The sequence below is a fragment of the Camelus ferus genome, chromosome 5 (assembly GCF_009834535.1).
Source record: "Camelus ferus isolate YT-003-E chromosome 5, BCGSAC_Cfer_1.0, whole genome shotgun sequence".
In the NCBI taxonomy this organism is placed as follows: Eukaryota; Metazoa; Chordata; class Mammalia; order Artiodactyla; family Camelidae; genus Camelus; species Camelus ferus.
In genome coordinates this window covers 90,792,182-90,819,442 of record NC_045700.1, presented here as the reverse complement: position 1 = coordinate 90,819,442, position 27,261 = coordinate 90,792,182, and the positions used below count along the sequence as shown (strand labels likewise).

The 27,261-nt window shown below is 43.8% G+C and overlaps 1 protein-coding gene across 4 annotated transcripts in view; it reads right to left on the bottom strand.

The window, feature by feature from the left end:
* The window catches only part of DIS3L2 (DIS3 like 3'-5' exoribonuclease 2), a 321,890-nt gene that overhangs the window by 56,713 nt on the left and 237,916 nt on the right, over positions 1-27,261 (bottom strand). For all 4 annotated transcript variants that reach the window (XM_032480492.1, XM_032480493.1, XM_032480495.1 and 1 more), the window contains one exon: positions 10,455-10,688. In XM_032480492.1, coding sequence (XP_032336383.1) covers positions 10,455-10,688 — 234 coding nt within the window. The remainder of the gene's footprint in view (positions 1-10,454; positions 10,689-27,261) is intronic.

Here is a 27,261-nt window from a genome sequence, read left to right as displayed (position 1 = left end):
TCTGATCAGAATTCACAGGGGGAGCATCAGCCTGGGAATCCTACTGTGGTATGCAAATCATTTCCATCTCATCATGGGGGTGGGGGATAGCAGCTGATGTTAGCACACCCAGAATTTTCGACACTTTTTGAGAGGCAGGCGGGGGGATTTGGTGCCTCGCCCACCTTTCCATGATAGCCAGTCAGGTCTCTCACCAGCCTGAGCATCTCCATTCCCAGGGTGGCACACTGCGGGGGTCTCTTTGCCTTCCCCGGAGAGCCTCTTCTGCCAGGCTACAGAGCAGCACAGCTTGGTCTGAGGATACAGGGGTGAACACGGAAGTGCTCAGGGCGCCTTAGAAGCACTGCCAGCCCCCTGGGATGCTAACACTTCCTGGCTCCTCACACCTGTCCAGGCAGCTCCACCTTGAGAAAGTCCTCATTAAACCTTGTTCTAAACTCTGGATGCCCTGGCAGGTAATCAAACACCCAACCCTTTTATTCGAAAGAGGAGGAAATCTCTCTGATTCATAACATGCACTTAATTCTCTTACACAAACACACCTCTCTTCTAGAGCTACAGTCCTTCTCCCAGATCACAATTAGCATCATTTTTAAAAAAAGACCAATAACTACAGACATGTGTAGAGACCCTGAGACATCTGGCTAAAAATGAGCACTGGGGCAGGGGCTGGGAATAGAAGGATGAACAGATACTGTCCTACCCTTAAGAAACTCATAGTGTCAGAGAAGGAGACAGGGAAGCAAATGGAAAATGACAAGGCAATGTGAAAATGTGACCAAGACAGGTGACAGGTGTAAATAAAGTGCTCAGGGAACCCTAAGTGGGAGGGATGGATGAGTTGGCCAATGCAAGCAGCAGGACATAGCGGCAGAGGCAGAGCTCTTCCCTTCTGTCAGAAATGAGCCCACATACAGGCAAAGAAAGAAACAGAAGGCAAGTGAAAAGCTTCTAGAGGTGGGGTAGGAGCCAAGTTTACTTTCTAAAATTACATAAAAAGCAGTTTTCAGAATTCTGCTGAGGACCTACACTGGCCATTCCCACCAAAAGCAGAAGCATCAGTGACTGGTCTTCACCAGCAGCCACTGCACAAGAGGGCACCTGGTAGTGAAGGCCATCCTAGGACTATCCAGGTGCCTGGTCTCGTAGAGGGCACCTTCTCTCTCTGCCTCTGGCTACCTTCTGCTCCCTCTGGTCACCCCAGTCAGACCTTCTTTTTACCACATTAACTTCTGTTCCAAATATGCTTGAGCCGGCTCAAGCTGCCTTCTCTAACCCAAACTTTATCAGTAACAGATGGAATATTTTGACCTCGGTCTGACTTGTGTGTTTGTTTCTCAAGAGGTTCAGAACACAGAAGGGAGAGGAATGTGAAGGAATCTACCCCTCGAATCTCAAAACCGTAGGCATTTCATACCTTTCAGCTCTTCTTCACCAACCCTGGCCTTCACTTTGATCACCATGTGGTTCAGGGCTTCCCTTCCCAAGCAGCCTTCTTTCACAAACCCCACGTACCTAAGAACCATCAGGCTGGGTATTCCTTTAGCTCTGTGTCAACTCATATGCACCAGCCCCCCACACCCTGCCCTTTTTAAAATCTTACTGGAGTTTCTTATAAGTACACAGAGTTCTTCACAAATTCACTAAGCAACTTTAGTGTAGAAAGTTTGTCTTCCTAAGGCTCCTTCACAGAACTATGAGCAGTACTCGTAACAAGATAGGATTTCAAGAAATATCTGTCCAGTGAGGGTTGGAAATCATGACCGAGTCAGCTTTTTTAACAACTTCCAGAATAATACTACATACATTCCTTCTAATTTTTGAAAATTATGAGTAAATGACGATGTGACATGCCTAAAGGAAGGTGAGCACATGAAAAGTTATGAAGTTTAGGGCTATAATAACAAGCTGCTCAGCAAAGTTACTCTGGCACTTAATGATATATGTTAGATTTTATGTGTATGCTAACAAGCTACAAACGGTGATCAGCTCCTACAAGTGGGTGTAATTAGTGTTACTTATACACAACTAGGTCAAGTTTTCAAGTCTGTCTCTTGTTCATGCCTTGGGATGCATAAATGTGGATTGTTTTCCCTGAGTCCAGATGAAATTAAAGTGCCATAACTGAATCAATTTCTCTCAAAGGCAAGACTTCCATACCCCATGACTGGGAATTCCTGCGCTCCCAGTGTTCCCTGAAAGCTAGAGACTCCACTCTCCTCCAGAGGTCACCCTAGGAAGCCTCGCTGCTGAATGGCTCAAAACAGCACAGATTCTTGGCTGTGGATTTATTTATAAATGAGGTGGAGAGATTGAAATGAAAATTTTGCTAATATGATTATTATGAAACTGGTAACTGAGAAAAAGGGGAAAATCTGACAGGATGATAAATACTCTTCAAGCCTCCATGATTCTAGAACTATCTCCAAGGCTGAAGTAATGCACTGTCTGTCAACATTTAACTGGAAGCCCTGAATTTCTAGTAAAAGCCTTCTTATGCTGTTTATCATTACCCTAATTCTTATGGTGGCAGAGATCACATAGAGAAATTCTGTTCTCTTTGGTCTTAGTGCAATTGGATTTCCTTATAATTATTCATGTCAGGCCAGCTCAAACAATGCCTGGAAGCTATACACAGGAGGTAAGAGCAACAAAAAATGCTAGTAAAGTTACAAATGTTCTCCAAGGATCGGAAAAAGCAACAATAGTTCTCAGCACCATTTCAAATACAATGGGTTTCTTATTGAGTTTAACAAGCACAAAGAAGGACTTTAGTTTGGGGCAGGAGCTCACCCTTTAGTCTCAGTGTTAGCAAGAGTTTAGCAAGAAGCTTTTAACCACCTTTCTCAGTCATTTTACATTTTAGGACCCTTATTAGTATTTTTTTTTATAACGGCTAATGCAAACAGGAAGAGTCTATAGTTTAACATACTGAACAATACGAAAGATGAAGAAATAATCCAAGACAGAGTCACTGGGACATTTCAGGAGCCCTAGCCCAACTGTGAGAGAGACAGAGAAAAAGAGAAAGAGAAAGGGAGACCTACTCCCAGCACACAGGCAGAGAACTCCTGACAGGTATTTCCATCACAGGTGCCCTTATCCACAGGCTGCTGGAAAGAGGATAAATTGGTATGATCTTTCTGGAAGGGAATGTGGCAATGTTTCAAAATTCTAAGTATGTCTATATTTCTGACCTTATCATCACAGTTCCAGGACTGGCCTAAGGAAACAACCAGAGATCAGGGTAAAGATTTATGAACAAAGATGGCCACGGCACTATTTACAGTATCAAAAAATCAGAAATTAAATATTCACAACTGGGGCATGGTTAAATGTTTAAGAGCATACTTGTATGATGGAATATTACATAGGCATTATAATATTTTAAAGAATTTTGAGTGACATGGGAGAAAGCATTCTATAACATTAAAATTATATGTATGTTATGCTGACCACTCCTCCCTCCTGCCATGAAGTGACAAAGGGGAGATTTATGAAAAATCATAATATACCAAAATATTAACAGTGGTTATTTCTTGGTAATGGGATTATAAGTGATTTTGATCCTTTATACTCTTGTATTTTCTAAATTTTCTAACCCTAGAATATACTTACATGCTTTTCTATAAGCACAAGAGTATACTTTCACTTTTAAAATTGGATTTAAAGCTTCCTTTCCAAGGAAAGGGTGGGGATCAAAGGGGGCCTCACTAAGAACTCAGCAGGAGGAAGTGTTTGTCACCCTCCTGTCTGTCTGGTGCCATCTGGCTGCTCATTTTAGAGACCTCACCCCCACTCCCAATATAGCTCATTCTCCTGCAGCTTAAGGACCTTCGATGCCACTGGCTCCCAAAGGACTACCTCTAGGTGAGCCTTCCCCACTGACCTCCAGACTTCTATGCCCACATCTCGACCTGTTTTGTCTTCAGCTGGCCCCTCAAACTCAACAGACCCTAAACGGAAGTCATCTGCTTTCTTAACTCTCCTATGCAAGGTGTTTCCTGTCAGTACTTGGTACTGCATCAATGCCCGAGCCTAAACCTGAAACCTGATTCCCGGATTCATCTCTCCTCCCTCACCTCAATTTGCCAAGGCTTGCCAATCTTCCGTCCTCTCTTGGATCTGTAATTTTCTCTCTCCCCACAGTCTCTATCTCAGGTCGGGCCCTTTCTCTCTTGGAATACAAGCTTCTTTCATTTTTTTTCTCTTTTAGTCTGCTCTCCACACTACAGCCAGTAAGCTCTTTCTAAAACACTGCTCTGATCACATCACTTCTGTATCTGAAATCATTCCACGGCTCCCCTGGCCCATTCCTACAGACTTCAAGGCCCAGCCCCTGCCTCCTCCTCTTCCAGCTGCTCCCTGTCTTTGCACTCCATGCCACACAACCCGGAACATTTGACGATGCCCAAAGGTGCCATCTCTCACCCCTGCCACACCTGTGCCAGCAGCTTGCCTGAAATGCCCTCCCTAGCACTCGGAGACTGGTTAGCCCCCCAAGTCTTTTAAGAGACTTGGGGTACACAATGCCCCTGCTAGGAAGTCTTCTCTGATCCCGAACTGGGCCGGGCCTCTTCAGCACAGTCTCACCCCACTCTGGGACAGCTCTGTCACAGCACTTTACATTTTCTGTGCGGTCTGTGGGCTTCTTCACTCTACTGTAAACTTAAGAATCAGGACTGTTCATTTCCAGCCCCTACCACATCCTTGCTTTCAGTACCCAATGAATGCTGTCTGAAGACACAGTGAATGAAACACTCTATGAGAAAATAGAGACCAGTTCTGCAAACACAGCCAACCACCTGACCAACATCGTGCTTAAGTGATGACATAAATAATAAGATCAAGGAAGAGCCAGGTAGGATGATTATGCCCATCCTTCTTACCTTGCACCAAACATCATAAAATTAAATATTATCTTGTATAAAAATTCCAGAGAGCTGGAATGCTTATTTCTTAAAAACAACTATATTATAGAGAAGGAACAGAAACATTCTTAACTATATTTTTAAATGCATGATTTAATAAAACATGTTGTTACACATAGCAGTGGGGGGTGGGGTGCGGGGAGAGACACCATAGAGCTTCCTTAGAGCTACGTTTTGCTATGACAGTCCCCACCTTCAGGGCCCCTACAAGATGGCGGGGCCAGCAACTCTGCAAGTGGGCTCGGGGAGACGGGGTGGGTGGGATGAAACCTGACTGTGAGAAGGCTGCCGAGCTTGCAGAGGTGGGAAATTAAGAACCACTGCTCTCTTTGCTTCAGGCTAATCAAAGCTACCTGACTGTAAATAGGGTAAGGGAACTGGTGCTAAACGGATTCATTCCTTTACTTCTAGCCTCCAACTGGACCTGCTAAGCATGGTACTAATCAAAGGAATAATTTACTTAATTGCATGAAACCATCCCGAGGGGTAACTTAGCACAACAGCTCTCCATTCCCCAGCCCAATTTCCCAGTGCAGTGATGATGAGCTGCTAAAACCTAGCCGGGTAAGAGAGCTGCATTTCATGTGAGCAGGCGTCAGTAGGCTATGGACCACAGGTCAAATCTGGCCTGCACCTGCTTTTTGTATGGCCTATGTGCTAAAAATGGTTTTTACATTTTTAAATGATTCAAAAATAATCAAAGGAAGAAGACTATTTTGTGACATGAAAATTATATGAAATTCAAATTTCAGTGTCCTTAAAGCTGTGCTGGAACACAGCCACACTCGTTCGTCTGTCCCTGGCTGCTTTCACACTATAACAGCAGAGTTGAGTAGCTAGGACAGAGGCCAGATGGCCCACAAAGCCTGAAATATTTACTATCTGGCTCTGTACAGGGTCTGTCAACCCTGACTTAGAGTCTGGGCTAGGCCAAGGTCATCCATGATAGCGTCCCACGGCAGCATGGGTCCCAAGGTATTCAAAAATTGTTTCCATTAACAAGTTTATCTTCACAATCAAGTCCCCTCAAAGAAACTGCCTGAAGTTTGAGTTTCAAAACTGTGCCACGTGGGATTCATATAAGATACAGCTGAGAATTTAGTCAAGGCTCCTACAGTTTGGAGGAATTTGCCTATGAAGATGGAAACTGATATTAAATTTTCTTCACTGCAACTTTCTCTAAATTCAGGAAGTCACTGGCTCAGCAGGGGCCATTCACACCCCCTGACCACCTGCCGGGCCCCTTTCCTGCAGGGCGACTCCTTCTCCAGGAGCCCTCCCACAGAGCGGCCTCTAAGCACAATCACCTGACAAGGAGGGAAGGCGGGCTGGAGAGAAAGTGCCAGAAAGCTAGAGGTGTAGTGTCCTGAAAACAGTCAATATTCTCTAAGTGTTTTTGTTTGGGGGCTCTGTTTAGCTCCCTTCCCCTGCTGTCCTTTCTGAAGGCAACTGCCAAGGCACAGAACTCCAAGAGCAGCCGAGGCTTTGTCAACATGCCATGTCATCATTGGACACTGTCATCCCCACCATGAGGAGGGAGCAAGATTTGAGTGCGCACAACAGAAGTGCCAGGGAGCTCGCGCACTCTGAGGCCTGTCAGGCAGGCCTTAGTTGTGGAGCAAGACCCAGAGGAAGGAGTGGGGGCTTCTCACAGTTCCCCTTCCCCAGTGCACAAGATACACATATAATTATAAACCATTATGATTACTTTGACTACAAACATAAAAGGAGTCTCCTTCTAAGAAAGAGGAATGATGCGTGTTGTAAGAAAATAAAATAAAACAAGCATCTGTGTTAAATTCTAGATTTAACATGGCAGCAGAAAACATGGAGCTAGAAGGAAACCACCTGGAAGGAATACTGTTCAGTGAATCCAACAAAAAGCACACAGAACACGTCAGGCACCTGCATTTCCTTTGGGGCAGCGAAACAAAGGTGTCCTTTCACTGAGCCAGGACCTATTAGAACAAGGTTCGTGCTCTAGGTTAAAGAGACATTTGGGGAAAAAAAAAAGAGAGAGACACATTTGGAACAGGCAATGTGACCTTGAGGGCAGCGTTTCCCATCTGTTTCACATCACAGTACACGCAAAAGTTGCTAATACCTGACCGTATACTGGGTGAGCACAGGACTGCAGGCAGAGGGTTCCAGGGGATTGGAGCCAGCCCAGGTGGCCCTGAGCCTGAGGGTGCACTATCTCAGGCATGGGCCAGGCAGCTCTGTCCTAAGCTGCTGCCTGCCATCACCCAGTGATCAAATCGCTGTGTTTCTGTGGTTATTGTGACTCCGAACCAGTCTGTCCCTGACTCAACAGTCACCATGCTCGTGTCCTCCACTCATTCTGAAGATCATCATGGTAAACTGATTTTTCAGAAAGGCAAAACTGTTGGTTTAGCAGGTTTATTCTGCATTCAAGGGCATACAGTGTGACATGGATGTTATCCCCTCTCACAGGGGCCTCTCATAGAACCTCTCTAATTGAGGCTAGGGTAGAAGGACATATTTTTTAGGACTGCCACCAAAAATGAGGACACGGTGAACTGGGGCAAACAAAGCATCAGAGAGCAACTCCAAACAGCAGGCTATGCCAAAAGCACTGAGGAAAAATGGATTTTCGTGAGGGCAAATGCAGGCAGTAGGCACAGAAGAACAAATGCAGTGACTTCTGAATGGGCCATTTAGCTGATTTATAAAGGCCCTCGCCAGTGTCCCTTGCTGCAGGAGACAGATGTGCTCCTTCTAAAGCTGTGGTCCACACACTTGTTTTCTGGGGAACCAAGGGATCAACCCCCAGGAAGCAATTTCATTATTTTCAAACCTTAATTAACTGGAACCTAATTAGGACTTGAGGGTTTTTTCTCTCACTTTGAAGGAAAACTTTTCTCTCTCAAGTCAGCGTGGTGTAAATGGAAGAAAAGTGAACAAAGAATTGGCTATCTAGATTTCTTGCATATAAGCAACTCATTTAACCTTTGGGGGTTTCAGCTTTCTAATCTATAAATTGAGAGGGCCAATGAGCTACAGATATCTGTAGCTATTTTCTGCAATCAAATTCTGATTCTGACACATGCTAACAGATCATCAATCAGATACTGTGAACATTCTTCTCCCCTGACTACCATACCCCTTGTAATGAGAGCTGAGATCACTGATGGTCTTCCACAGTTTTTAGAGTATTTAACACATTTAATTCAATTGAATTTTACAGCAATCTGATGGGGAAGGCGTCTAAAATGGTGTCACAAGAACCCTCTCACTTGCTGTGCTTGAAGCAGTGGTTGGTGAGTTCTGCCAGAGGCTGGCTAAAAAGGAGACTCGTTCAGAAGAGACAGACATGGAACCCAACATCTGTGATAAAGTTAATTTATAAATATACATTCATTCACTTTAAAAAATGTAAATATTTTAAAAAAGAGTATGCTAATTGGATTTCTACATACTTTCTTCTGAATCAACTACTCATAATTTATTGTCTATAATTTATTACTTTTGTTTCTTTAAAAGAGAGTGAGAACTTAGACGTCTGTAAAGCAATCTGAGTACAGAATTCCTTTTGAAATTTATGATTTTTCCCCTACTCTTCTATAGCTGTCACACCCAAACAGCAGAATTTTTGAAGATTCATCTTCAACAAGTGCTTCCAAACAATTTAACTTAGTTTGCACAGAAACAAGAGCTTTTTAAAAATGCTCTCATTTGATCAGTTTACCTAACATTCAGTTAAACTGCATAATTATAACGACGTGTACAGCTGGCATAGCCAGGATGGGAATGAGGAGGGTTGTCCCGGGATGCACACAGCTCTCCTGGTGGGAGCCAGAGGTGGGGGGAGCACAGCCGGCGTGTGCAGCGCACCGTGGGCCCTGGTCACTGTGTCGTGCAGAAGGAATGGTGAGTGCAGGCTGAAACGGCCGGTGGGCAGCCGGGTGAGGAGTTCAAGGAGCAGGTGGAGAGGCTGGCCTGGGGCCAGAGAAGAAGGGAAGGGCTGAACTGGTTTTGTCGGCATCAGCATCTAATCAGTAGTTAAAATCTTAAGAATTGTAAGGAAAGAGGAACTCATTCAGGGAGGGAGTGTGGATAGAGAACAACAAAAAGAGGAAAAAGAGGGCGTGGTAGACTCTAGGGAGTGCCACCCTACAGGGGTGAGTAGAGTAAGAGGCTTCTGCAAAGGGACCAGCAGGACATGAAGAGAAGCAGAGAACTAGGAGGTGAGCTTTGCAGGACAGGAGTCAGAAGCAAGAACCGACCAGAGTCCTTGGATCTGACAACAGCGGCCCCTGGTGAATGAGAATTAGGGCGTTCACACCCCACGAAATATCCCACTAAAGGAAGGAGAGGAGATATTCTGTCTGCTCCCGTGCCTGCGGCCCTCTTCCATCAGCTCTGCTGTCTTCCTGCAATGGCATTCCTGATCCGAAGGGTTTGCTGAGGCTGCCTGAGCCCAGGCAAGGGAGAGGGGAGCATGAGAGCCAGGCAAGGGAGGGTGGGAGCATGAGAGCCCCAGAAGATGCCTTGACTCCCTCAGGCACAGGCAGAACGGATTCTCCACTTGTCCCAAGAGCTGCTAATTTATTTGCAGGCCCAGGGCAGCAACTGTTTGCAATGCCTTCTGAGAAGCATTTGTGTAAGATTATCACAAAATGTAGGATGAAGTGAAATCTTCAATTAGAAAGTTTTAAAACAATGCCTTTGGGATCTCCCCAAGCTGAAAGTCTCAGAGGAAGTCTCTGGGGGGCTGCGCTCGGCCAGCAGGCTGACAAACAGCTCCATCAGCCAATCCTGCTGCCCCACTCATTTTCCAAACACAATATACAGAGACCAGGTTAGGAGAGTGAGTTCTCTGGAGCTTGGGTAAGAAATATGAGAAGAAAAAGACCGCACAGGACAGAACACAGGCTCTACTCTATAATGTACTGACAAGTAACGAGGAAAGAATTCCTGGATTGTAAGAGTTACAACTGTTAGACATGGAAATTGACCAGGTTTGAGTGGCAGCTGCCTGAGTCGCAGAGGGCTCAGCATGGCTGTGATCCTTAGAGTAACCAGGACCGTCCTGGGCTGTCATTTTCTTAAACAGCCAACATTCTACAGTCTCCTCCGTTCTGTGCTTCTTCAAATATCAATCTGAGATTTGTAAACATACAACTCTTTTTGGAAGACAAGGGGTAAGAAGAAACACTTTTTAAAGAAAGCCTAACAATCAGATACTGGTTAACTGCCTTCTAAACTTCCATGTTTCCTTTTCCCAACTCCAGTAAGAGGGATTTGAGGTAAAAACTGAGATGAGGACCAAGTACTGAATACTGCCTCACCAGGGAAGACCAGCTGGGAGTTTTGGTCACAGAGCCACTCACACAGACACCACCCTTTTGCCCTGTGGATGTGGGAGTTAGTTCCCACTGTTGTAGTGCAGTGACTGAGGGAAGAGGGAAGAGCCCAGGACTGCCACACTAAATCTCATGCCTGCTGGGTTCTGGCAGAAGTCAAATCTGTCGGTTGTGCTGAAAAAAAGAAGAGACTGACCTGATCCAGACGCAGTGCGCCGTCCGCAAACCGCTGTTTGCGTAACTCCTTTGCCATTCCGTGGAGGTTCAAGACAGCCCGGTGCACCTCCTCCCCGGTGTGCTCCGGGGAGATGGGGGGCAGCTCCTGCTCGGGGACGCTCTTCGTTGGGCTTTCAATCATGCTCTGTGCATGTTCATAGCTCAGTTTGGTGCAGGAGCGGATGATGGTCCGGCCAAACCATTCATCAACGATCTGCAAAGATGGTGAGGTTGTGAGAAAGTCATGAGGAGAATTTTCTTCAGGTTTTTCTTTCACGTGACCATACATTCACACACATTCCACAGAGATTCACTGAGCAACGACTTTGTGCTCAGAATGCTGTTTAGTTCTGGGCACAAAAACCTATCAGATGCGGAAGCTGCTGCCCTCAGGGCGCTCAGGGCATGGACTTCACAGGCAGTGGAAGTTGATGAAAGTTCTCTAAGCACACGGGAGGCACAGGCCAGGCCAAGCAAGAGACCTGAGGGGAAGGGCCTGTTGAAAGCTTTTTCATTAGTTTGGGTGAGTGGTCATCAATGTCACACTGGAAGAGAGAAGAGACAGATACCAAAGATGTGACAGATGGGGCTCTTAATGGACCGGATGGGGGATGAAGGAGAAGGTGGGGCCACTGACAGAAAAAGAGAACACAAGTGTAAAGCAGGACAGAGGAAGAAAGAAAAAAACATTCCAATTTGTTCTATTTGAAGCATTTGTGTAGAAACGAAGGTCCAGAACAGGGGCTCTCAACCTGGGCACTACTGTGCTGACTCACTCTCTGTCGTGGAGGCTGCCCGGTACACCGTAAAGCATTTAGTGGTATCCCTGGACTCTTAACTGCTAGATGCCAGTAGCACTTCCCCCAAACCCCAAACTGATAACCCAAAATGTCTCCAGGAATTGCTAAATGTCCCTTGGGAGTAAACTCAGCCAAGGCTGAGATCCACTAGGCTCAAAGCAGATACCCCCAAGTGCAGTGGTGGTGCTCTCTGACTGCTGGGATTGTGGTTGATTTGTGTTTATCCTTTTAGTTTGTCCTTATTTTCTATAACAAGCACTTATTATTTTTAAAACAAAAATAAAACAAACATTAAAACATTTTGGGGACTCCTAAGTCTGAGGTGCAGGGAGGAGAGCCAGATGGGGATATGCAGCAGGCAGCTGGGGTGTGGGCCTGGGGCTTAGGGAGATGACTGATCTGGAGGGAGGGAGCTGGACCATCAACCGGAGGGTCCAAGAAAGAAAGGGCAAGAGGAGAGTTGAGGCTGCATTCACTATCACCTCCTCCATTTGTGGGAGCAAAAAGAGAAGCTAGAGAATAGAAACAAACAGAAAACAAGACAGGTCAAAAAAAAAAAAAAAAAAAAGAGAGAGACAGAAGAAAGATCAGTGGCATTCAATGTTAGGAGAAGCAGGAGAAAGGGCTTCAGAGAAGAGGTACTTGAAAGCAACAGCAGACACACAGCATTCCGATGAGAGAGGCACGGCTAATGTACCTTCCATATGGCAACTGAACTCCCACAGCAACCCTGTGAGGCAGGTATTTATTTGCATTTTGCAAATGAGGAAACTAAGGCACAGACACATTAAATGACCTGCCTAAGGTCATAACTCTAGAGTGACAAAGCCAGGAACTGAACACAGGTATTCCCGCACCAGAGTCCAAACTCTTAACCACCAGTGTATGTCAAATGCGACTTGGGGGGTGGGGTGGGGGAGAGCTCAGTGGTAGAGTGCATGCCTAGCATGCACAAGGTCCTGGGTTCAATCCCCAGTATCTCCATTAAAAAAAAAAATGCCACTTGGACATCAAGGAAGATGAAAACAAAGAAAAAGTCCTCACATTTAGCATTTGCTTACTGGTGATCTTTAGGAAGGCTCTTTCAGGGAGGAGAGCATGGGGCAGGGCAGGGGGGCAGAGTCAAACTACAAAGATTTCAGGCATGTACTGTGACTGGATTACAGGGATGATGCCAATAGTACTTCCCTCACCCTCAGAGCTCTGCCTTCCATCAGCATGGCGCACACACCCCACATGCCATTCAAACAGCAACATCTTCTGCGTGTGTCACGATGGGGAAAAGTTTGGGTTAAGGACAGGTGAAGCTCTGGGTTAAGGACAGGTGACTGGCCCACAGTGGAGGCAATGCAGTGAGCGTGGACGACAGCTTCCAGGAGGAGGGCAGAGGAGGGATGCTGCTGAGCACGCAGGACAGAGGACTGCGCCAGGTCTGCAGGGGAAGGGGAAGAAGCCAGCACAAAAGGAAGACTGAAGGGGCAAGAGAGCGAAGGGAGTGGGCCAAGAGGAGGTGACTCATCCAGGAGAGAGAAGGGGCCCTGGAGGGGAGATGAGGGGGAGGCGATCTGGAGGGGAAGAGGGAAGCCAAGAGCGCTCGTATCAGACAGCCCCAATCTCTGGACACACATAAGGCACAGAATGAGGGGGGCTGCTTGGGGTTTAAGGGCATGAAGAAAGTGGAGAAGCTCAGAGATAAATGCTGTGGGAAATGTGATTCACGAGCAGGGAAAAGCCAGACGTGCTGCATGGCAGAGGGGGCTTGGGAGAAGGAAGGGAGCTCCAAACAGCAGTGAAACTTTCAGCCTGGGCTTGCAAACATCCTCTGCCCTATTCCTTTTCATCAGCTAAACCATTCTGTTCACAACCTCAGAGACAACGCTTCCCGAAAAAGACCGTCTGCAAGGTCCACAGGTGTTCCCGGTAGGGAAAGAAGAGGGCCTGACCCAGAGCTGCCCACACCGCAAAGCCTCTGTGGGACACAGCTTCTACCCTGGACAGCTAGAGACCTCTCAGATAACCTTCTCCTCACTTTGAAGGAAGAACCAATTTTTTTTTTTTTTCCCTGGAAGAAGCAATACTCTTAAAATGGCAGCCATGAAGCACAGGAAGAGAACAGTAGCAACCACTCACATTTTTCTTTGGTTCAGTGCAAAGAGCCTTATTCTGAGGAAACTTGGATCTGTAACATCAGACTTTAATCTTCTTTTCTAAAAAACCCTCAAACTATATTTGCTGGATTATTCCAAAAATGACTCCTTGCCAAAATACAAGTGATTCAAATATTGTGCTCATGACTCTTCTGCTGTGGCAAGCGGGTCCTGAGTTTGGCTCTCGGGAGGTGTCTGTGTGCGTGCTAAACACGGAAGAAAGTGCAGAGCCAGTTCCAGGGATTGTTCAGCGGCCCCGCGGGGAAGCGGCGCAAGCAGGTCTCCAGAAGGGCCCCTTTCAAGGTCAGCCCGTGCTTGTCCTTCCATCACATCCACATTTCCTGAAAACTCCCCACTAATGGAGTTGCTCCAACCTCCTCTAGGATGACAGGGCCACGACCTATTCATTCTTGTGGTCACAAAGTTTTCCCCTGGAGATTTAGCTTGTTTCCTTTTCTCCACTTCATTCCAAACCCAGTCAGTCAATCCTCCTCCTGTGTGTCCACATTTTGTTTGACAGTCTGTCTTGAGCATCCTTGGGGAAATTTTCCATTCCATTCGATTCCACTCCTCTCTTTCACACACTCCCCCAGGCATCCAGGTCACAGGGTATCTGGCCTCTTGCGGTCTGTGTCCTCTTTTCCTAGAAGACACAGGAAACCCCTGTACACTTACACAGGGTAACCACCGCACACAGGGCAGGGAGACTCGGCCCACTCTAACCAGCCATCTGTAGTCATGAAAACTGGTGGGTCAAGAAGTGCTTTAAAAATCTAATGAAAGTGTCAGGTCCTCTCTCCTGAAGTATTTATGCACACAATTTTCAGAAAGTTCCACAGGGTTCCTAGATATCCTGCCATCCCAAGCTGAAGTATCCTGGCTCTCAACAGTGCTTTGCTGCACGCTCTGGACCCTCTTTTATGGTGCTGAGCGCTGACTAGGGGCCACTTGTAATCCTGAGGGGTTCTTAAAATTTATTAACTGTAACTTGGCCAAATCAGAAGTCTCCCACCCCTCATCAAAACTCGCTAACCACACACATTGGCTGCACTGTCTCAGTTTTTTTCTTAACCGGCACCTCGGCCCCTTTAGCTTGTTTCCTGACAGATAGATAGCCTTCGTAACAGCACACATGGACACCACCAAATCCCAGGCTACAGTGCTGATGAGGTGTTTCCTGCAGCTCTTGCACCTCACCTGAGTGCCCCCCACCCTGCCCACCTCCAATGCCTGCATTCCAGAAAACCTGTACCTTCGTTTTGAACATGCAAAGAGCTGAAGTAGAAGCTGTGAACAGCCAACAAGAACTTCCTGGCCCAGTGACACTCGGGCAGCAGAACCTATTCTGCTTTAAAACCATCCAGTTTTAAAGCCAAACCATATCTGACACATGGACTAAAAAAATTCTTAGGCCAGGAAAATGGGCCTGAAACCACACTGCAGGGAGGCAGCAAGGATGCCCGGCGCTGCCTTGCACAGAGAAGGGCAACAGGAAAGCACAGACCCAAACGGGGGCAGTTCCCGGGGTGGCCTGCCTTACAGTATGGGAGGAAGGCCTCTCTGGATGGAACACCTCATTAATTTCTAATTTGGAAGCTGGATTCACATCAACGCCCCGTCCATAACCAGTGCCAGTGGCAGAAGACAAAAGGACAAAGAGTTTTTCATGGAAAAAGTAGAAAAGCCATGAGGAGCTTCATAAACAGAACCCTTCAAAGAAGAATCATGTCCTTCCTCTTCCCTTCGTTTCATCACAGGATTTGGGTCACTCCCTCTCTACAGGTGGCAAGTTTCTGCATACCCCCAGGACACTACTGCTTAGAATGTCAGGTTAAATATCGTGCCAACACTGACTGAAGGTCTCTGGCTGGGAAAAAACCTGGTGAGGAAGGAGCAAACACTGTCTACCTCAAGACCTACCTTCTGGGACCAGGTAGGACAGGAAGTGGCACAACACCTCAGGGCACCTGGCCCTACTTGGTGGCAGAGCTCTCACACTTACCACCTTTTAAACTCTCTCCAACACTTCTGGGAGGAGGGCATTACTCAGCCCATTTTATGTCGAGAAAACAGGCTGGGGATTTGTGAAAAGTCATGTAAGCTCCTAGTGGTAGCCAGGATCAGATCTGCCTCAAGACTTAAGATTCAAAATCTAGTGTTACTTCTATTATGTTTTAGCTGAAGTTTATGAAACAGATAGAGATGGCAAAGTAAACAAAATGTGCCTCAAATACATATTAACTTTTTATATTTTATAGATACAAGGTTGTGAGAAAACCATATCCTTTGGAAATGGTTCATTTCCGTTCAAATGTATTTAAAAATTTATCTTCTAAAAAAAGTCAGTGAGTGCCTCATTAAGAAATTGCTGATTCAAAACTGCTAATGAGATTAACTTATAATTTTTAATAAGTAATTAGATGCAGAATCACTTCTGTAGCAGCTCTGGGCTTCCTCATGTAAAATATTTGGTTCAAAAAATGTATCAGGAAGAAAGAAACACTTCTCTGATTGGAACAAAACGAGGTTGGTTGTTGGGATGGTCAGGGGTGGAGGTGGGCGGATTTCTGCTGCAGTCAGTCGCCCTGGAGTGGGCAGGGCACAGCCAAGAAAGAAGCCAAAGGTGCCAAGAAGAACGTGTCTGAAAAGGAACTGGGCAGAAAGAGGCGGGGCTCGACAACTAGGAGAGGTGGATGGTGACATATCTGTGATGGTAAGGCGCTGGGGACTGCAGGGGGCACAGGCAGTGGGGTGTTGGCTGGTGAAGAGTGAGCAGGGGCCTCCTCTGCTGGGCCTGCTCCTCGCACTAGGCCTATGGTGACAGAGTAAGGCACAGGTCACTTCTTAAAGAAGAGAGAAGACCACGGAAGGATCAAAGAACAAGCAAGAACAAAAAACAGCAAGACGGAAGCAGCGTCAGCAGCACACTTCATTTAGACCTGGCTGTGCCCTCTCCTCCTGTGGCCAGACTGGGCCTGTTACCTGAAAACCGGGTTCACCTCTTGGTGGGTGTCAAGCCAAAAGACACAACCAAGCCAAAGAGCGGGAGAAGGAAGGATTTGCAACTTGCAGCAAGTGAGGACAATGGGGATCCATCCCAAAGAAATACTGCTGGCCTTTAATCTGTGTTTTCCAGATATAAGGAAACCTTTCCCCTTAAACTAATTATAATTTACAACAACTTGGTAAATGATAACTTTGTGGTTAGGACTGAGACATTTATCTTTTCTCTCTACCTGACTCCTCTAAAAATTGAAACTCTCAGGTTCCCAGCAGCCTTATCAAGTACTCTTAACCAGCTCATGCATAACAACCCTAAAGGAAATTCTCTAGCGAAACTGCCACAGAGTGTAACTACTCAGGACATTTATCACTGCTCGCTTTAAGTCTACTGCTAAAAGCACAGGTACAATGTTTGTGTGACAATTCAGGATGACTGATAAAATGTATAGCCTATAAAATGCTTCCCCATTAAAATACCGCTGAGCTTGTTCACTATATTTGATTAGTTTGCCCCCAACATGGATAACTAAGCAACTATATATAAACAAAATGGAAGTCTAGCACCAAGGGACATGATGGATGCCAGGCAGCAATCATTCTGGTACTGAGAGAGAAATACTTCATCTATCAAAAGGGGAAATGATAAAATAAATTTTCACATATTCAGTGAGGTACGGGGAAGCTATTCCGGCTAAAACATGATTTAACTTGAACTTTATGGTGAAGAGAGTGGCCTCTTTAGTGCCCTATTAAACACGCTTTCTGCATCTGCTTTTATCATTAAGGAAAAGAATGCATTTAGAAATAAAAAAGAGAGGATGTCGTCACTCACACAGATGGAATTTACCCAGCAAGCCTTAGAACGATACTAATCAGGCTGTCAGTCTGCTGAACTCCAATTTCTATGATGAAAAAAGTGGTCCTACAGAACTGCATAGCCCTTGATATTTGAACAGCTGCTCAAGGAGGGTCTTATGCCATAAGACACACTGAATGCTGTTCTTTGTATCTGATAAGACTTCTAATGTGACTCATTTCATGATGCGTATGAAAAAAGTCAAATCTCTTCTCTGAATGATCCCCTTCCCAGTTTAGGGAAAATACTGGGAAAATGGTTTGGTTCAAGGGGCTCTTGGCTTCAAGGGGCTCTTGGCTCAAGTCTCTGCTAATGACATTGCAAAGTCACTGTTAACTGTCACTCCTCCTGAGCCTCTCCTACACCTGTTAGAATAATGCTGATCAAGCAAGGTTCAGACACCACTTTGGAAGACCCCAAAACTTATCTAACTCCAGCAGCAAAAGAGTTTCACTCCTCTACCTAGGGAGACTACAACACCCATTCTCGGCAGGAAATAGTAACAGAAGAGTGACCTTCAGCCATGTACCCCTCAAGAATGAAGAGTGAAATACCTCAAGGGGGTGATTTTGTAAGCAGACAGGGTAGGGGTTCCCAGAGGAAGAGAACCACATATAACTTTCTTAACATAAGAGAAACCATTTTAGGCCTAAGCCATCTTGTGATCTAAACCTGGCCACAAGGGTTGTCCTTGCAGAAAAATAGGTCTCAGCAGTTAGTGATTTTTTTTTTTTAGCAGTTAATTATTTTAAAGGAACAAAAGAAGGTAAAAATGAATAGCTATTACTAGGCAAGGGAGATAACCATATTGGAGATAATATATCAGTTGTAAAGACTCTCAATTCTGTTTCAAAGGGAAATATTAGCTTGCAGTATATTCTTGAGCTGTTCTGCAGAATTCAAACCCCCTGAGCATTCATCTACCAGACTGACTGAAACCCAAGGAAAGATGATGCTGAACTTTTCTGACCCTTGTGACTTCACTCAACTAGAGCCTGGACTCTGTCAATCTCTGCCCCAATTCTAAGCTGAATTCTCCTTTGCTGAAGCCCTTTCGTGAGTATGTATGCATCTTTAGCTTAAAACTTCCCCAGTTTTGCTGCTTAGGGAGATCCTGCTTTGGGAAAGATCCCCAGCGTTCTTATTTGCTACAAGTAACAAATTCTTTCTTCTCTCACTCTTTGGCTTGGCTGTATCTTTTGGCTAGACATCCACCAAGAGGCGAACCCACTTTTCGGTTAACAGGCCTACTAGAGACCAATGTCAAGGGTGCTGAGGAGGGAGCATAGGCAGCAACGGGCTGTGTGTTGGACAGTTGTTTTAGTTTATAAGGCAGTTTATTTATGTGTTAGAATTTTCTGGAAGATTTATTTGTATAGAGTCAACTGTGCTTTCTTCTACTGTTTCAGGTCACCTGTCATCAGCCTAGTCTGCTGACCACACCATAACTGGGCCCCTACCCATTGTCAAGGAGGAAGACATCTTCCCCTACTCGTCTAGGTTCTTCTGGCTGGTCTAAGAATTAAACAGACATGAGGCAGATTAACAGGAGAAAATCAAACAAAAGTTCAATAACATGCACATACATTGTAGAGACCCACGAAAGCTGAGGTAACTCACTGAAATGGCTGAAGCTTCACCTTAAATACATCAGCTAAAGACAAAAGAGAATGTTGGGAGTACTGGCTTAGGACTTAGAAGGGGAGGAAGGCAATTCACATGACGATGGAAAAGCAAATGGTAAACAAATGTTTGTTGGGCCAGGCAGAGACAATGGGACACAGGGTAGAATTTCAACAAACAGATTTTGCTAGGTTTCTCCCTGTCCATACCTAGTTCATACTATACTTATCTATGGTGATGGCTCCCTCCCTCTGGAAACAGGTCCTCTGTCTACATTCTTTAGGCAGTTAGGGGAAGGTCAAAGATTTTTCCTGTCTTTTGGGTCTTGATTGCTTTTAGCTCAAAATAATCCACTTGCCAAATAGACAATTTGGGGGAGCAAATTTTGCTCCCCTATACGACCTTGACCTGGAGGTAGCTGTCTAAACTTCTAAGCCTAAGAGGAAGGAAACAAGGAAACTTCCTCAAGTGTCTGCCTTGCAAACCTAGGAAATGGCAGAAGAGCTTAAGGCCTGGATGTGGTCAGGAGATAAGAATTCCATTCCTGTGACAGGGGATGAGGGCCCATACCTGAGTAGTCTTTGAAAAATGTTCCTTTTATTGCAGATAGTTGCATGGTGGGGAGAGGGGCAGAAGGAATTTTTAAAGGTGGCGGACTGGCTGGGAGGTCTAAGGGTTGTGGGAAGGAAGTTGGAAGTCGGGGAGAGGGAAGAAAGTGTACGAGAGCAATGGAGGAAGCCTTCTAAGAGCTGGATCAGACATACCCGGGAAACACAAAACCAGATTGCTAAAGCCAGTGAGGTTAACTCAGCCCCAGCCTTTCAACAAGACCAACCTAAGCCGTCTCTCTAAAATAGGTCCGTCCTTCTTTGAAAGACACCCAGCACAGCAACAGGTTATCTTATTTACTAACCTCAGGGCCCAAGTCCTTACATTTAAATCAAATCCACAATTAATAACCTCAAAATGCAGGTGAAACAGATTAAAAATAATTTTTAGCTCTTTTCATGACAGTCTTACATATGGTAAATGTATTGTTTTGTTTTTTATTTCTTGAAAAGATTTTATTTTGAATTCTTATTTTAATCCCAAGGATTCATAGCAAAATCTGTGCTCAGGATTTAGTCTGCTGCTAGCTTGAAGTGACCTTAGGTAAGCCTCTCACTGCCTGGCACCTTCATCAGTAAACCAGGACACAAAGGACTCAGCAGTTCTTCCACAGGCTCCTCTGGTCCCAGGCTGTCTCTACAGGCCTGAAATAAAACAATTCTGCTCCGTTCTGCTAAGGACTAAGGATGACTATTCTGGGAGCTTTTCTATTATTTTCAGAATCAGCCTTTGAAGCTATTGTTTCTCACTGGGAGCTGACTGGGCAAGAAACACAACATCCGGCACCATGTTTCTTTACCATTAACCGCAGCCCGGGGTCACATGATCCTATGCATGAGCCTGGCTCTGTGGTCTTGCTGCAGACACCATGATGACCCGGGAAGAGCATAATGTTTTATTTTTCGGGTTCATAGCATTTCCATGGGTGGCAGTTGGTGTGGCAGCGGCAGGATGAGCATGGAAGAGACGCGGAGGTGACACTGTGTGGAGGGCCCATCACGCGGAAGTACACTTTTCCTGGCGGGAGCTGTGTGGGCCCCTCCGCAACTCCCAGGATACAGGTCAGGAGTGCTGAGAAGGCTGTTGTGATGAAAATGCTTTACCAAGGGGGACACCGCTCTTAATAAAGCAGGCTGAAAACACAGAACTGTGGAAATGGATATGCAATTCACTTTATGAAATCATTTTTGAGCTTTTTTTGGGGTACAGGACACTGTGCTATTGGGGGAGGAGAAGATAAAAAGAATTAAGAATGGGTTCTGTTTACAAGGATGTTACAATCCAGTAGGACGATAGATCTGTACACAAATGGCACTGAAGTGCAAACGACAGGTGCTGTGGGGCAGGGAGATGGGAAGACTGTTTCTGACACGGAGGATGGAGGTCTTCCTATCTGAGCACCTTCTCAGACAGGCCACCCTGCCCCCGTCCCAGATTTCAGCAGGGACCCCACGCTTCACTCCCCTCCAGGCCGGGAGAATTGGTGGTCCTCATCTTCCTAGTAAGCTAATCCCCAACCTGGGGTTCGGGTCCTGAGCTTCCCACTTCCTTCATAACCTGGTTCGAAAACCTGTTCCTTCCTTTCTCATCTTCGGTATCTTTTCTATTCACTTTCCCACACAGCCTACAAATATACAGGTAAGAGGCCACTGTCATCCAGGCAAGGGTGGCAGATCTGGGTGGCAGAGGTAAGGAAGCGGGCAGATTCTGGGGGTAGTTAGAAGGCAAGGCTGAGGTGTCTTACTGGCAGACTGGATGTGAGGGGTGAGAGAAAGACCAGAGTCAATAATGGCCCCAGTGAAAATGAATATGAAAACAAATACACGTATGCTTACGTGTGACTGAAGTATTGTGCTGCACATCAGAAACTGACACAACATTGTAAACTGATCATACTTCAATAAAAATATATTTAAAAAATGAAAGTAAATTTAAAATAAATGAATAAATTGGAATTTAAAAAAAATGGCCCCAGGGTTTTTGGGCTGCATACGAGGCTGAAATGAAGTTGCCATTGATGGAGGCTAAAACAGGCAACTTCCGGAGTTCATGCTTGCCTCTGTCTGAGCCAGACAGCACGTGGCAGGTATGTTGTGGGAGACACAAGCTGTGGACTGCTACTATAAGTGTGAGGCTTTTCCTTTATTATTCTGACCTTTGACACTAAGATTTTATGGTTCTAAGGTCTAAGGACTTAGTTATCAAGTCAGATTCATTATTTGTGACCTTCTTTAAAGTGTAAGATTGGTTTTTTTTCTTTTTCTTTTTTAACAAAGGCGACTTCAAATTAAGAAGCCTCTGAAGAGTAAGGCACATAGATGTGGCCTCTGTTTCATAGGACCTTAGAGCCAAATGAGACAGATGTGCTGGAGGTGTTCAGGGATGAGGTCACTGGACTGACATGGTCAAACTGGATTTCATGGTACCAAAGTTGGATGTTACAAGGCACAGGATTTAGTTGGATTTGTTTTCCCTTGTGACAGTATATAATCACAATTATCTAGATCAGAGAACAATGCTCTCCACTACTAGTATGTGAGAAATACTCCAAAAATAGATCTTTCAGAGTTTACTATTCTAAAAACCTGGGCACTGGCTTAATGAAAATATATATGACCAAAGTTTCCTAGTGGATACAAAAAAAAAAAAAAAAAAAAAGAATCTACTGAGTGTTTAAAAAAAGTAATAGGCTTTCTATAGCTGACTATGCCTGCTCCATAAAGTAAGACATTTCAGTAGACTAAGGAAAAAGACAAAACTTTCTCCACTTCAACTCCAGGGGAGACTGGCAGCCACGCTGCAGTAGCAGTGGCACAAAGCTGTTGGCCCTGCTCTGGCTCCTTCTAAGTTCAAGCCCTTGTACCACAAGAAGCCACCACTACATACAAATCCAGCCTCAGGCTTTGGCCACCCTCCTCCTCATTCATTGGGTTCCTGATGCAGGGCTGCCTCCCTCCTTAGTGGCCTTCTCCGGCCCCCTGACTCTCCCCTTTGCCCTCCTCCTCTCCAACTGAGGCTTTCCTTGCCAGTGTCTTGAACAAGCACTACCTCTTGGACTTGAGTGTGGAATCTGAACTCTCATTTCTTGCATCTTGACTGTAAGAGATACTTATCTGTTACTACATCCCAGGATTAACCAACCAAGTCCACCCTCCATGTGGTCTCTTGGTCTGGGTAGGATGTTTGGATGACCACAGTACAAGGAGTGTGGTTAGTAGGTCTTGCTCCACGACTGTCCCAAGTCCAAATCCTCACACTTCCTATTTGGCTTGGTTTGATAGAGGCCCAGCATCCCTTCCTGGACCCTGTGCCTTCTTCACAACTGCTCTCCAGCCCCCTTGTGCCAGAAGGCTTGGTCACTAGACACTGCCTCCAACAGAAACCCTAAAGACCAATTGAGTTTTCAGAGTTTGCCTCTTTCTTTTATGACCTTCATATTTTAGAAGCTCATTAGATCAGGCAGCTTTTTATTTCTTGGGTCTGACCCTGGCCGGCTTAATTCAGATTCAAAGTTCTTTTCTGTTGACTCAAGTTAGTTTTCTTCTATGGACTTTTATTTTCTATTTAGTTAAACTCTTACAAAAATAAGCATTTATAAAATTATGAAAGTAATACATGTTTTCAAAAAACATCAGAAAATACAAAAAAGTAGAAAAAATGACTCATAGTCTTACTACCCAAATACAACCACTACTGGCATTCTATTTCATTTCCTTCTGGTCTTTTTCCATTCATTTTTCCCCGTGCATGTTCCCACCCCCACCAAAACATGGTTGCTGGCATACTGTCTTCACAATTCCTTCTTTGTATTTCAGATAATGTTTGCTTCTTAAAGAGGAACTTATTATCAGATATTCAGGAATTGCAAAAACCAAATATAATGAATGTAACCTGTTTTGATTCCAGTTCAGACAAATCAGTTGGAGACAATCTGGGAAATGTAATTATGGACTGGGGTTTAGATGACACCAAGGCATTACTACTAATTTTTAGCTGTGCTAATGGCATTGCAGTTATGTAAGAAAATGTCCAAATTTTTTAGAGCCACATAGCAAAATATGTATGAGTGAAATGATAAGATGTCTGTGGTTTGCCTTAAAATACTTCAACAAATTAAAAAAATGTTGACAGTTAAATCTAGGAGATAGGGACAGTAGATTTTTGTGCTATTTTCTTTAATTTCATGTATATTTGAAATTTTTCAAAGTGAAAATTAAAAAATTACAGTATCCATAGTTCAAACAGTTGTAAAGTCTAATTATGAGACAGCAGCCCTCTGTCCCTCTCCCTCCTCTGCCCTTCCCCAAGGGTGACCACTTTTACCTCTTAGCAGATTGTTTTGGTATTTACTTTTATATTTCTATATAATCTGCTTGATGGCAACTTCTTGATTTTTCAGTTCTAGCCATCATTCCCAAATTTTTTACTCTAGAAGAAAAGAATTTACTTTTTCTACATATACTCCCTTCCCCAACCAAACCCACATAACTGTTTCAGGCCCTCATCCTCCCAATGAAGTTACATCATAACTATCAGAATTAACTATTATGATTATGTAAATACTAAATGTTACTTTTCTTTCCTATGCAACTTTTTATTTTCACTGAAATTAGTAACTGCCTTATTTTAATTTGTTTGCTTCTTTGGTATACTCTGTATATTAATCCACTCCAAGCTTTCCACCAACTGCCTAAAATAGTGGTTCTTGAAGTACGGTCTGTGGACTTGTGCAGGTCCCTGAGACCCTTTCGGGATCAACGAGGTTAAACTATTTTCATAATGATACTAAGGCATTATTTGCCCTTTTCCACATGCTGACACGTATACTGAAGGTACAAAAGCACTTAGGGGGAAAACTGACGTTGCCTTGGTATGGCTTGGGCAATGGCAACAAATGGTGCCAGTGGTCAGAGTACTCTTCACCAGCTGACACTCGCAGGAGGAAAAAAAAGCTAGTTCACTTAAGAATGTTCTTGATGAAGCAGTAAAAGTTATTAATTTTATTATGGCTTACTCCTTGAAGACTTGTCTTTTTCACTTACGCAGCATGCCCAAGTATGATAGCTGTCTTGAGAAAAAGCACTTACATAACTTTGCGTTGTGAGCTAAACTGATTGCCTTTTTTATGGAACACCATTTTTACTTGAAGGAACAAGTGACACACAAACTATGGTTATTTGGCATTTCAAGAAAAACAACTAACATTATTTATTGCCAATGATAAAATTTGAGCTTTCGCAAAAATGAGAATTTTGGAAACGTTTTACCTGACACATGATACATGTTTCTTAATACTTAAAGACTTGTCTAGGCTCCGTAGTGATATTAGTAAGTATGATTTTTTGATATCATATAATGAAATGTGTCCACATTTAGAAGATTAGCAATAATAAGCCAATATTTTCTAAATGACATATTTCTAAATACATGATAAAAAGTCATGCATGGGTAAAAGATTCATTCAAAGTATAAAACAGACCAACAGATTTCAATGTACCCTGTAAAAAAAGTTCAGTTGATATTGTATTAGTCTGCTAGGACTGCCATAATAAAATACCACAGATTGGGTGGCTTAAACAACATTTTATTTCTCACAGTTCTAGGGGCTGGAAGTCCAAGATCAAGATGCCAGCCAGTGCCAATTCTGGTGAGAGCCCTCTCCCCAGCTTGGAGATGGCTGTTTTCTCACTGTGTCCTCACAGGACAGGAAAAGAGAGCAAACTCCCTGATCTCTTCTTATATGGACACTAATCCTATCAGATCAGGGCCCCACCACTGTGATCTCATCTAACTTTAATTATCTCCTTTCAGGACCTACCTACAAATGTAGTCACTTTAGGGTTAGCGCTTCAACATATGAATTTGGGTAGGACAAAATTCAATCTGTAACAGATATGGTTTCAGATTCTAGATTACAACTAACTTTTAAGAAACTACTATCAATTCTGGTGCAGTACAAAGATGAATTATCCACAATTATCTGAAAAAGCTATTAGAATGTTCCTTTCTTTTCCAACTACATATCTGTCTGAAGCAAGATTATCTTCATATACTTCAACAAAATAACTTATCCCAACAGATTGAACAGAGAAGCATATATGAGAATCCAGTTTAATGTCTTCTCTAGGACAGATGTGAAAGAGATTTATGAAAATGTAAAACATCCTTCTCTCCTAATTCTGTTTTAGAAAATAGTTACTTTTTAAATAAAATGTTATTTATGTTAACATATAATAAATTGAGTTTATTATTATTATTTTAATTGAAATAAATAAATGTTCAAAATCTTTATCAGTTTTAATTTCTAACAGGGTAAACAGTGGTAATACATATAAACAAAAGCTCTTTGAGGTCCTCAATAATTTTACAGGGCCTGAGACCAAAAAGTTTGACAATTGCTAGTCTAAATCATCTCTCAAGAAATTCAGACACATAGACATTTTTACTATTTCATTTTCTCAAAGACATTACACCTAGAGCCTTCTGTTCAGCTCCAATCTGAACTCACTGTTTGTTTGTTTTTTTAAGATGACTTATTTTATTTTTTAAATGGAGTTACTGGTAATTGAATCTAGGACCTTGTGCATGTGAAACATGCAATCTACCACTGAGCTATACCCATCCCTCTGAACCCACTGTCTTCTGCATCTGCGTAGAGCTAGTACCCTAGGATCTTTCTTCACAATCATCTAGGTCAGGTGTCAATAATCATGACCTGTGGGCCGAATACAGCCTGATACTTGTTTTTAAGTGAGTTTTACTGGGACACAGCTGTGCTCATAACTTATGTATTGTTTATTGTCTTTTTTGTGCTCCAACAGCAGAGTTGAGTCATCGTGACTGAAACCAATTGGCTTACCAAGCCAAAAAGACTTACTATCCGGCCCTTTACAGTAAGTTTGCTGACTTGTGATCTAGGTGATTCTTTCACTTCTTTACTGTACTGGTTTATTTGTTTCTTGAATTGCATGTCTTCTGATTTACTCTTTCATTTTGGTGAAATACATCTTCTGGTAGCTTCCCGAGAAAGGGTATATGAGAGGTACTTTTTTTTTTTGAGACCTTGCATGTCTGAAAATGTCCTTTCCTACTCTCACATTTTATTGATAGCTTAGCTGGGTATAGTATTTTAGCATAGAAGTCACAGTGTTTCAGAAATTAGAGAGCTTTTGCTTCACCATCATCTAGCTTCTAGGGTTATAAAAGAAGTCTTAAGTCATTCTGAGTTCTGATAGACTGTATGTGACTCTTTTTCCTTCTTAGAGCCTATAGGATCTTTCCTTTGTCCTCAGTGTTCTGAGATTTTGTGATGCTGTAGCTTGGTGATTTTGCATCTCCATTACTGTGCTGGGCAGTGGCCTCTTTCAGTCTGGAAAGTCACATCCTCCAGCAATAGGGCATTTCCCTAAATTATTTTGTAGATCATTTCTTCTTCTTTTTCTCTGCTCTCTATCTCTTGAATGTTCACTGAACAGATGTTGGATATCTTGGACTGGTCCTCTACTTTTCTTGTCTTTTCTAGCTCATTCTGGGACAATTCCTCAACTTTATTTTATAATCTGAAACTTGAGTCTTCAATTCTTCCATCATGTTTTTAATTTCATGTTGTCAATTTAATTTTTAGAAAGAACTCCTCCCCCTCACTGATGTTTCTTTTTTAAAATATCTAGATCTTGCAACATAGATACTTTCTTTAAAAAGAAATTCTCTGAGGATATAAAAGATAGTTTCTTTTCCTTGTATTGTCTG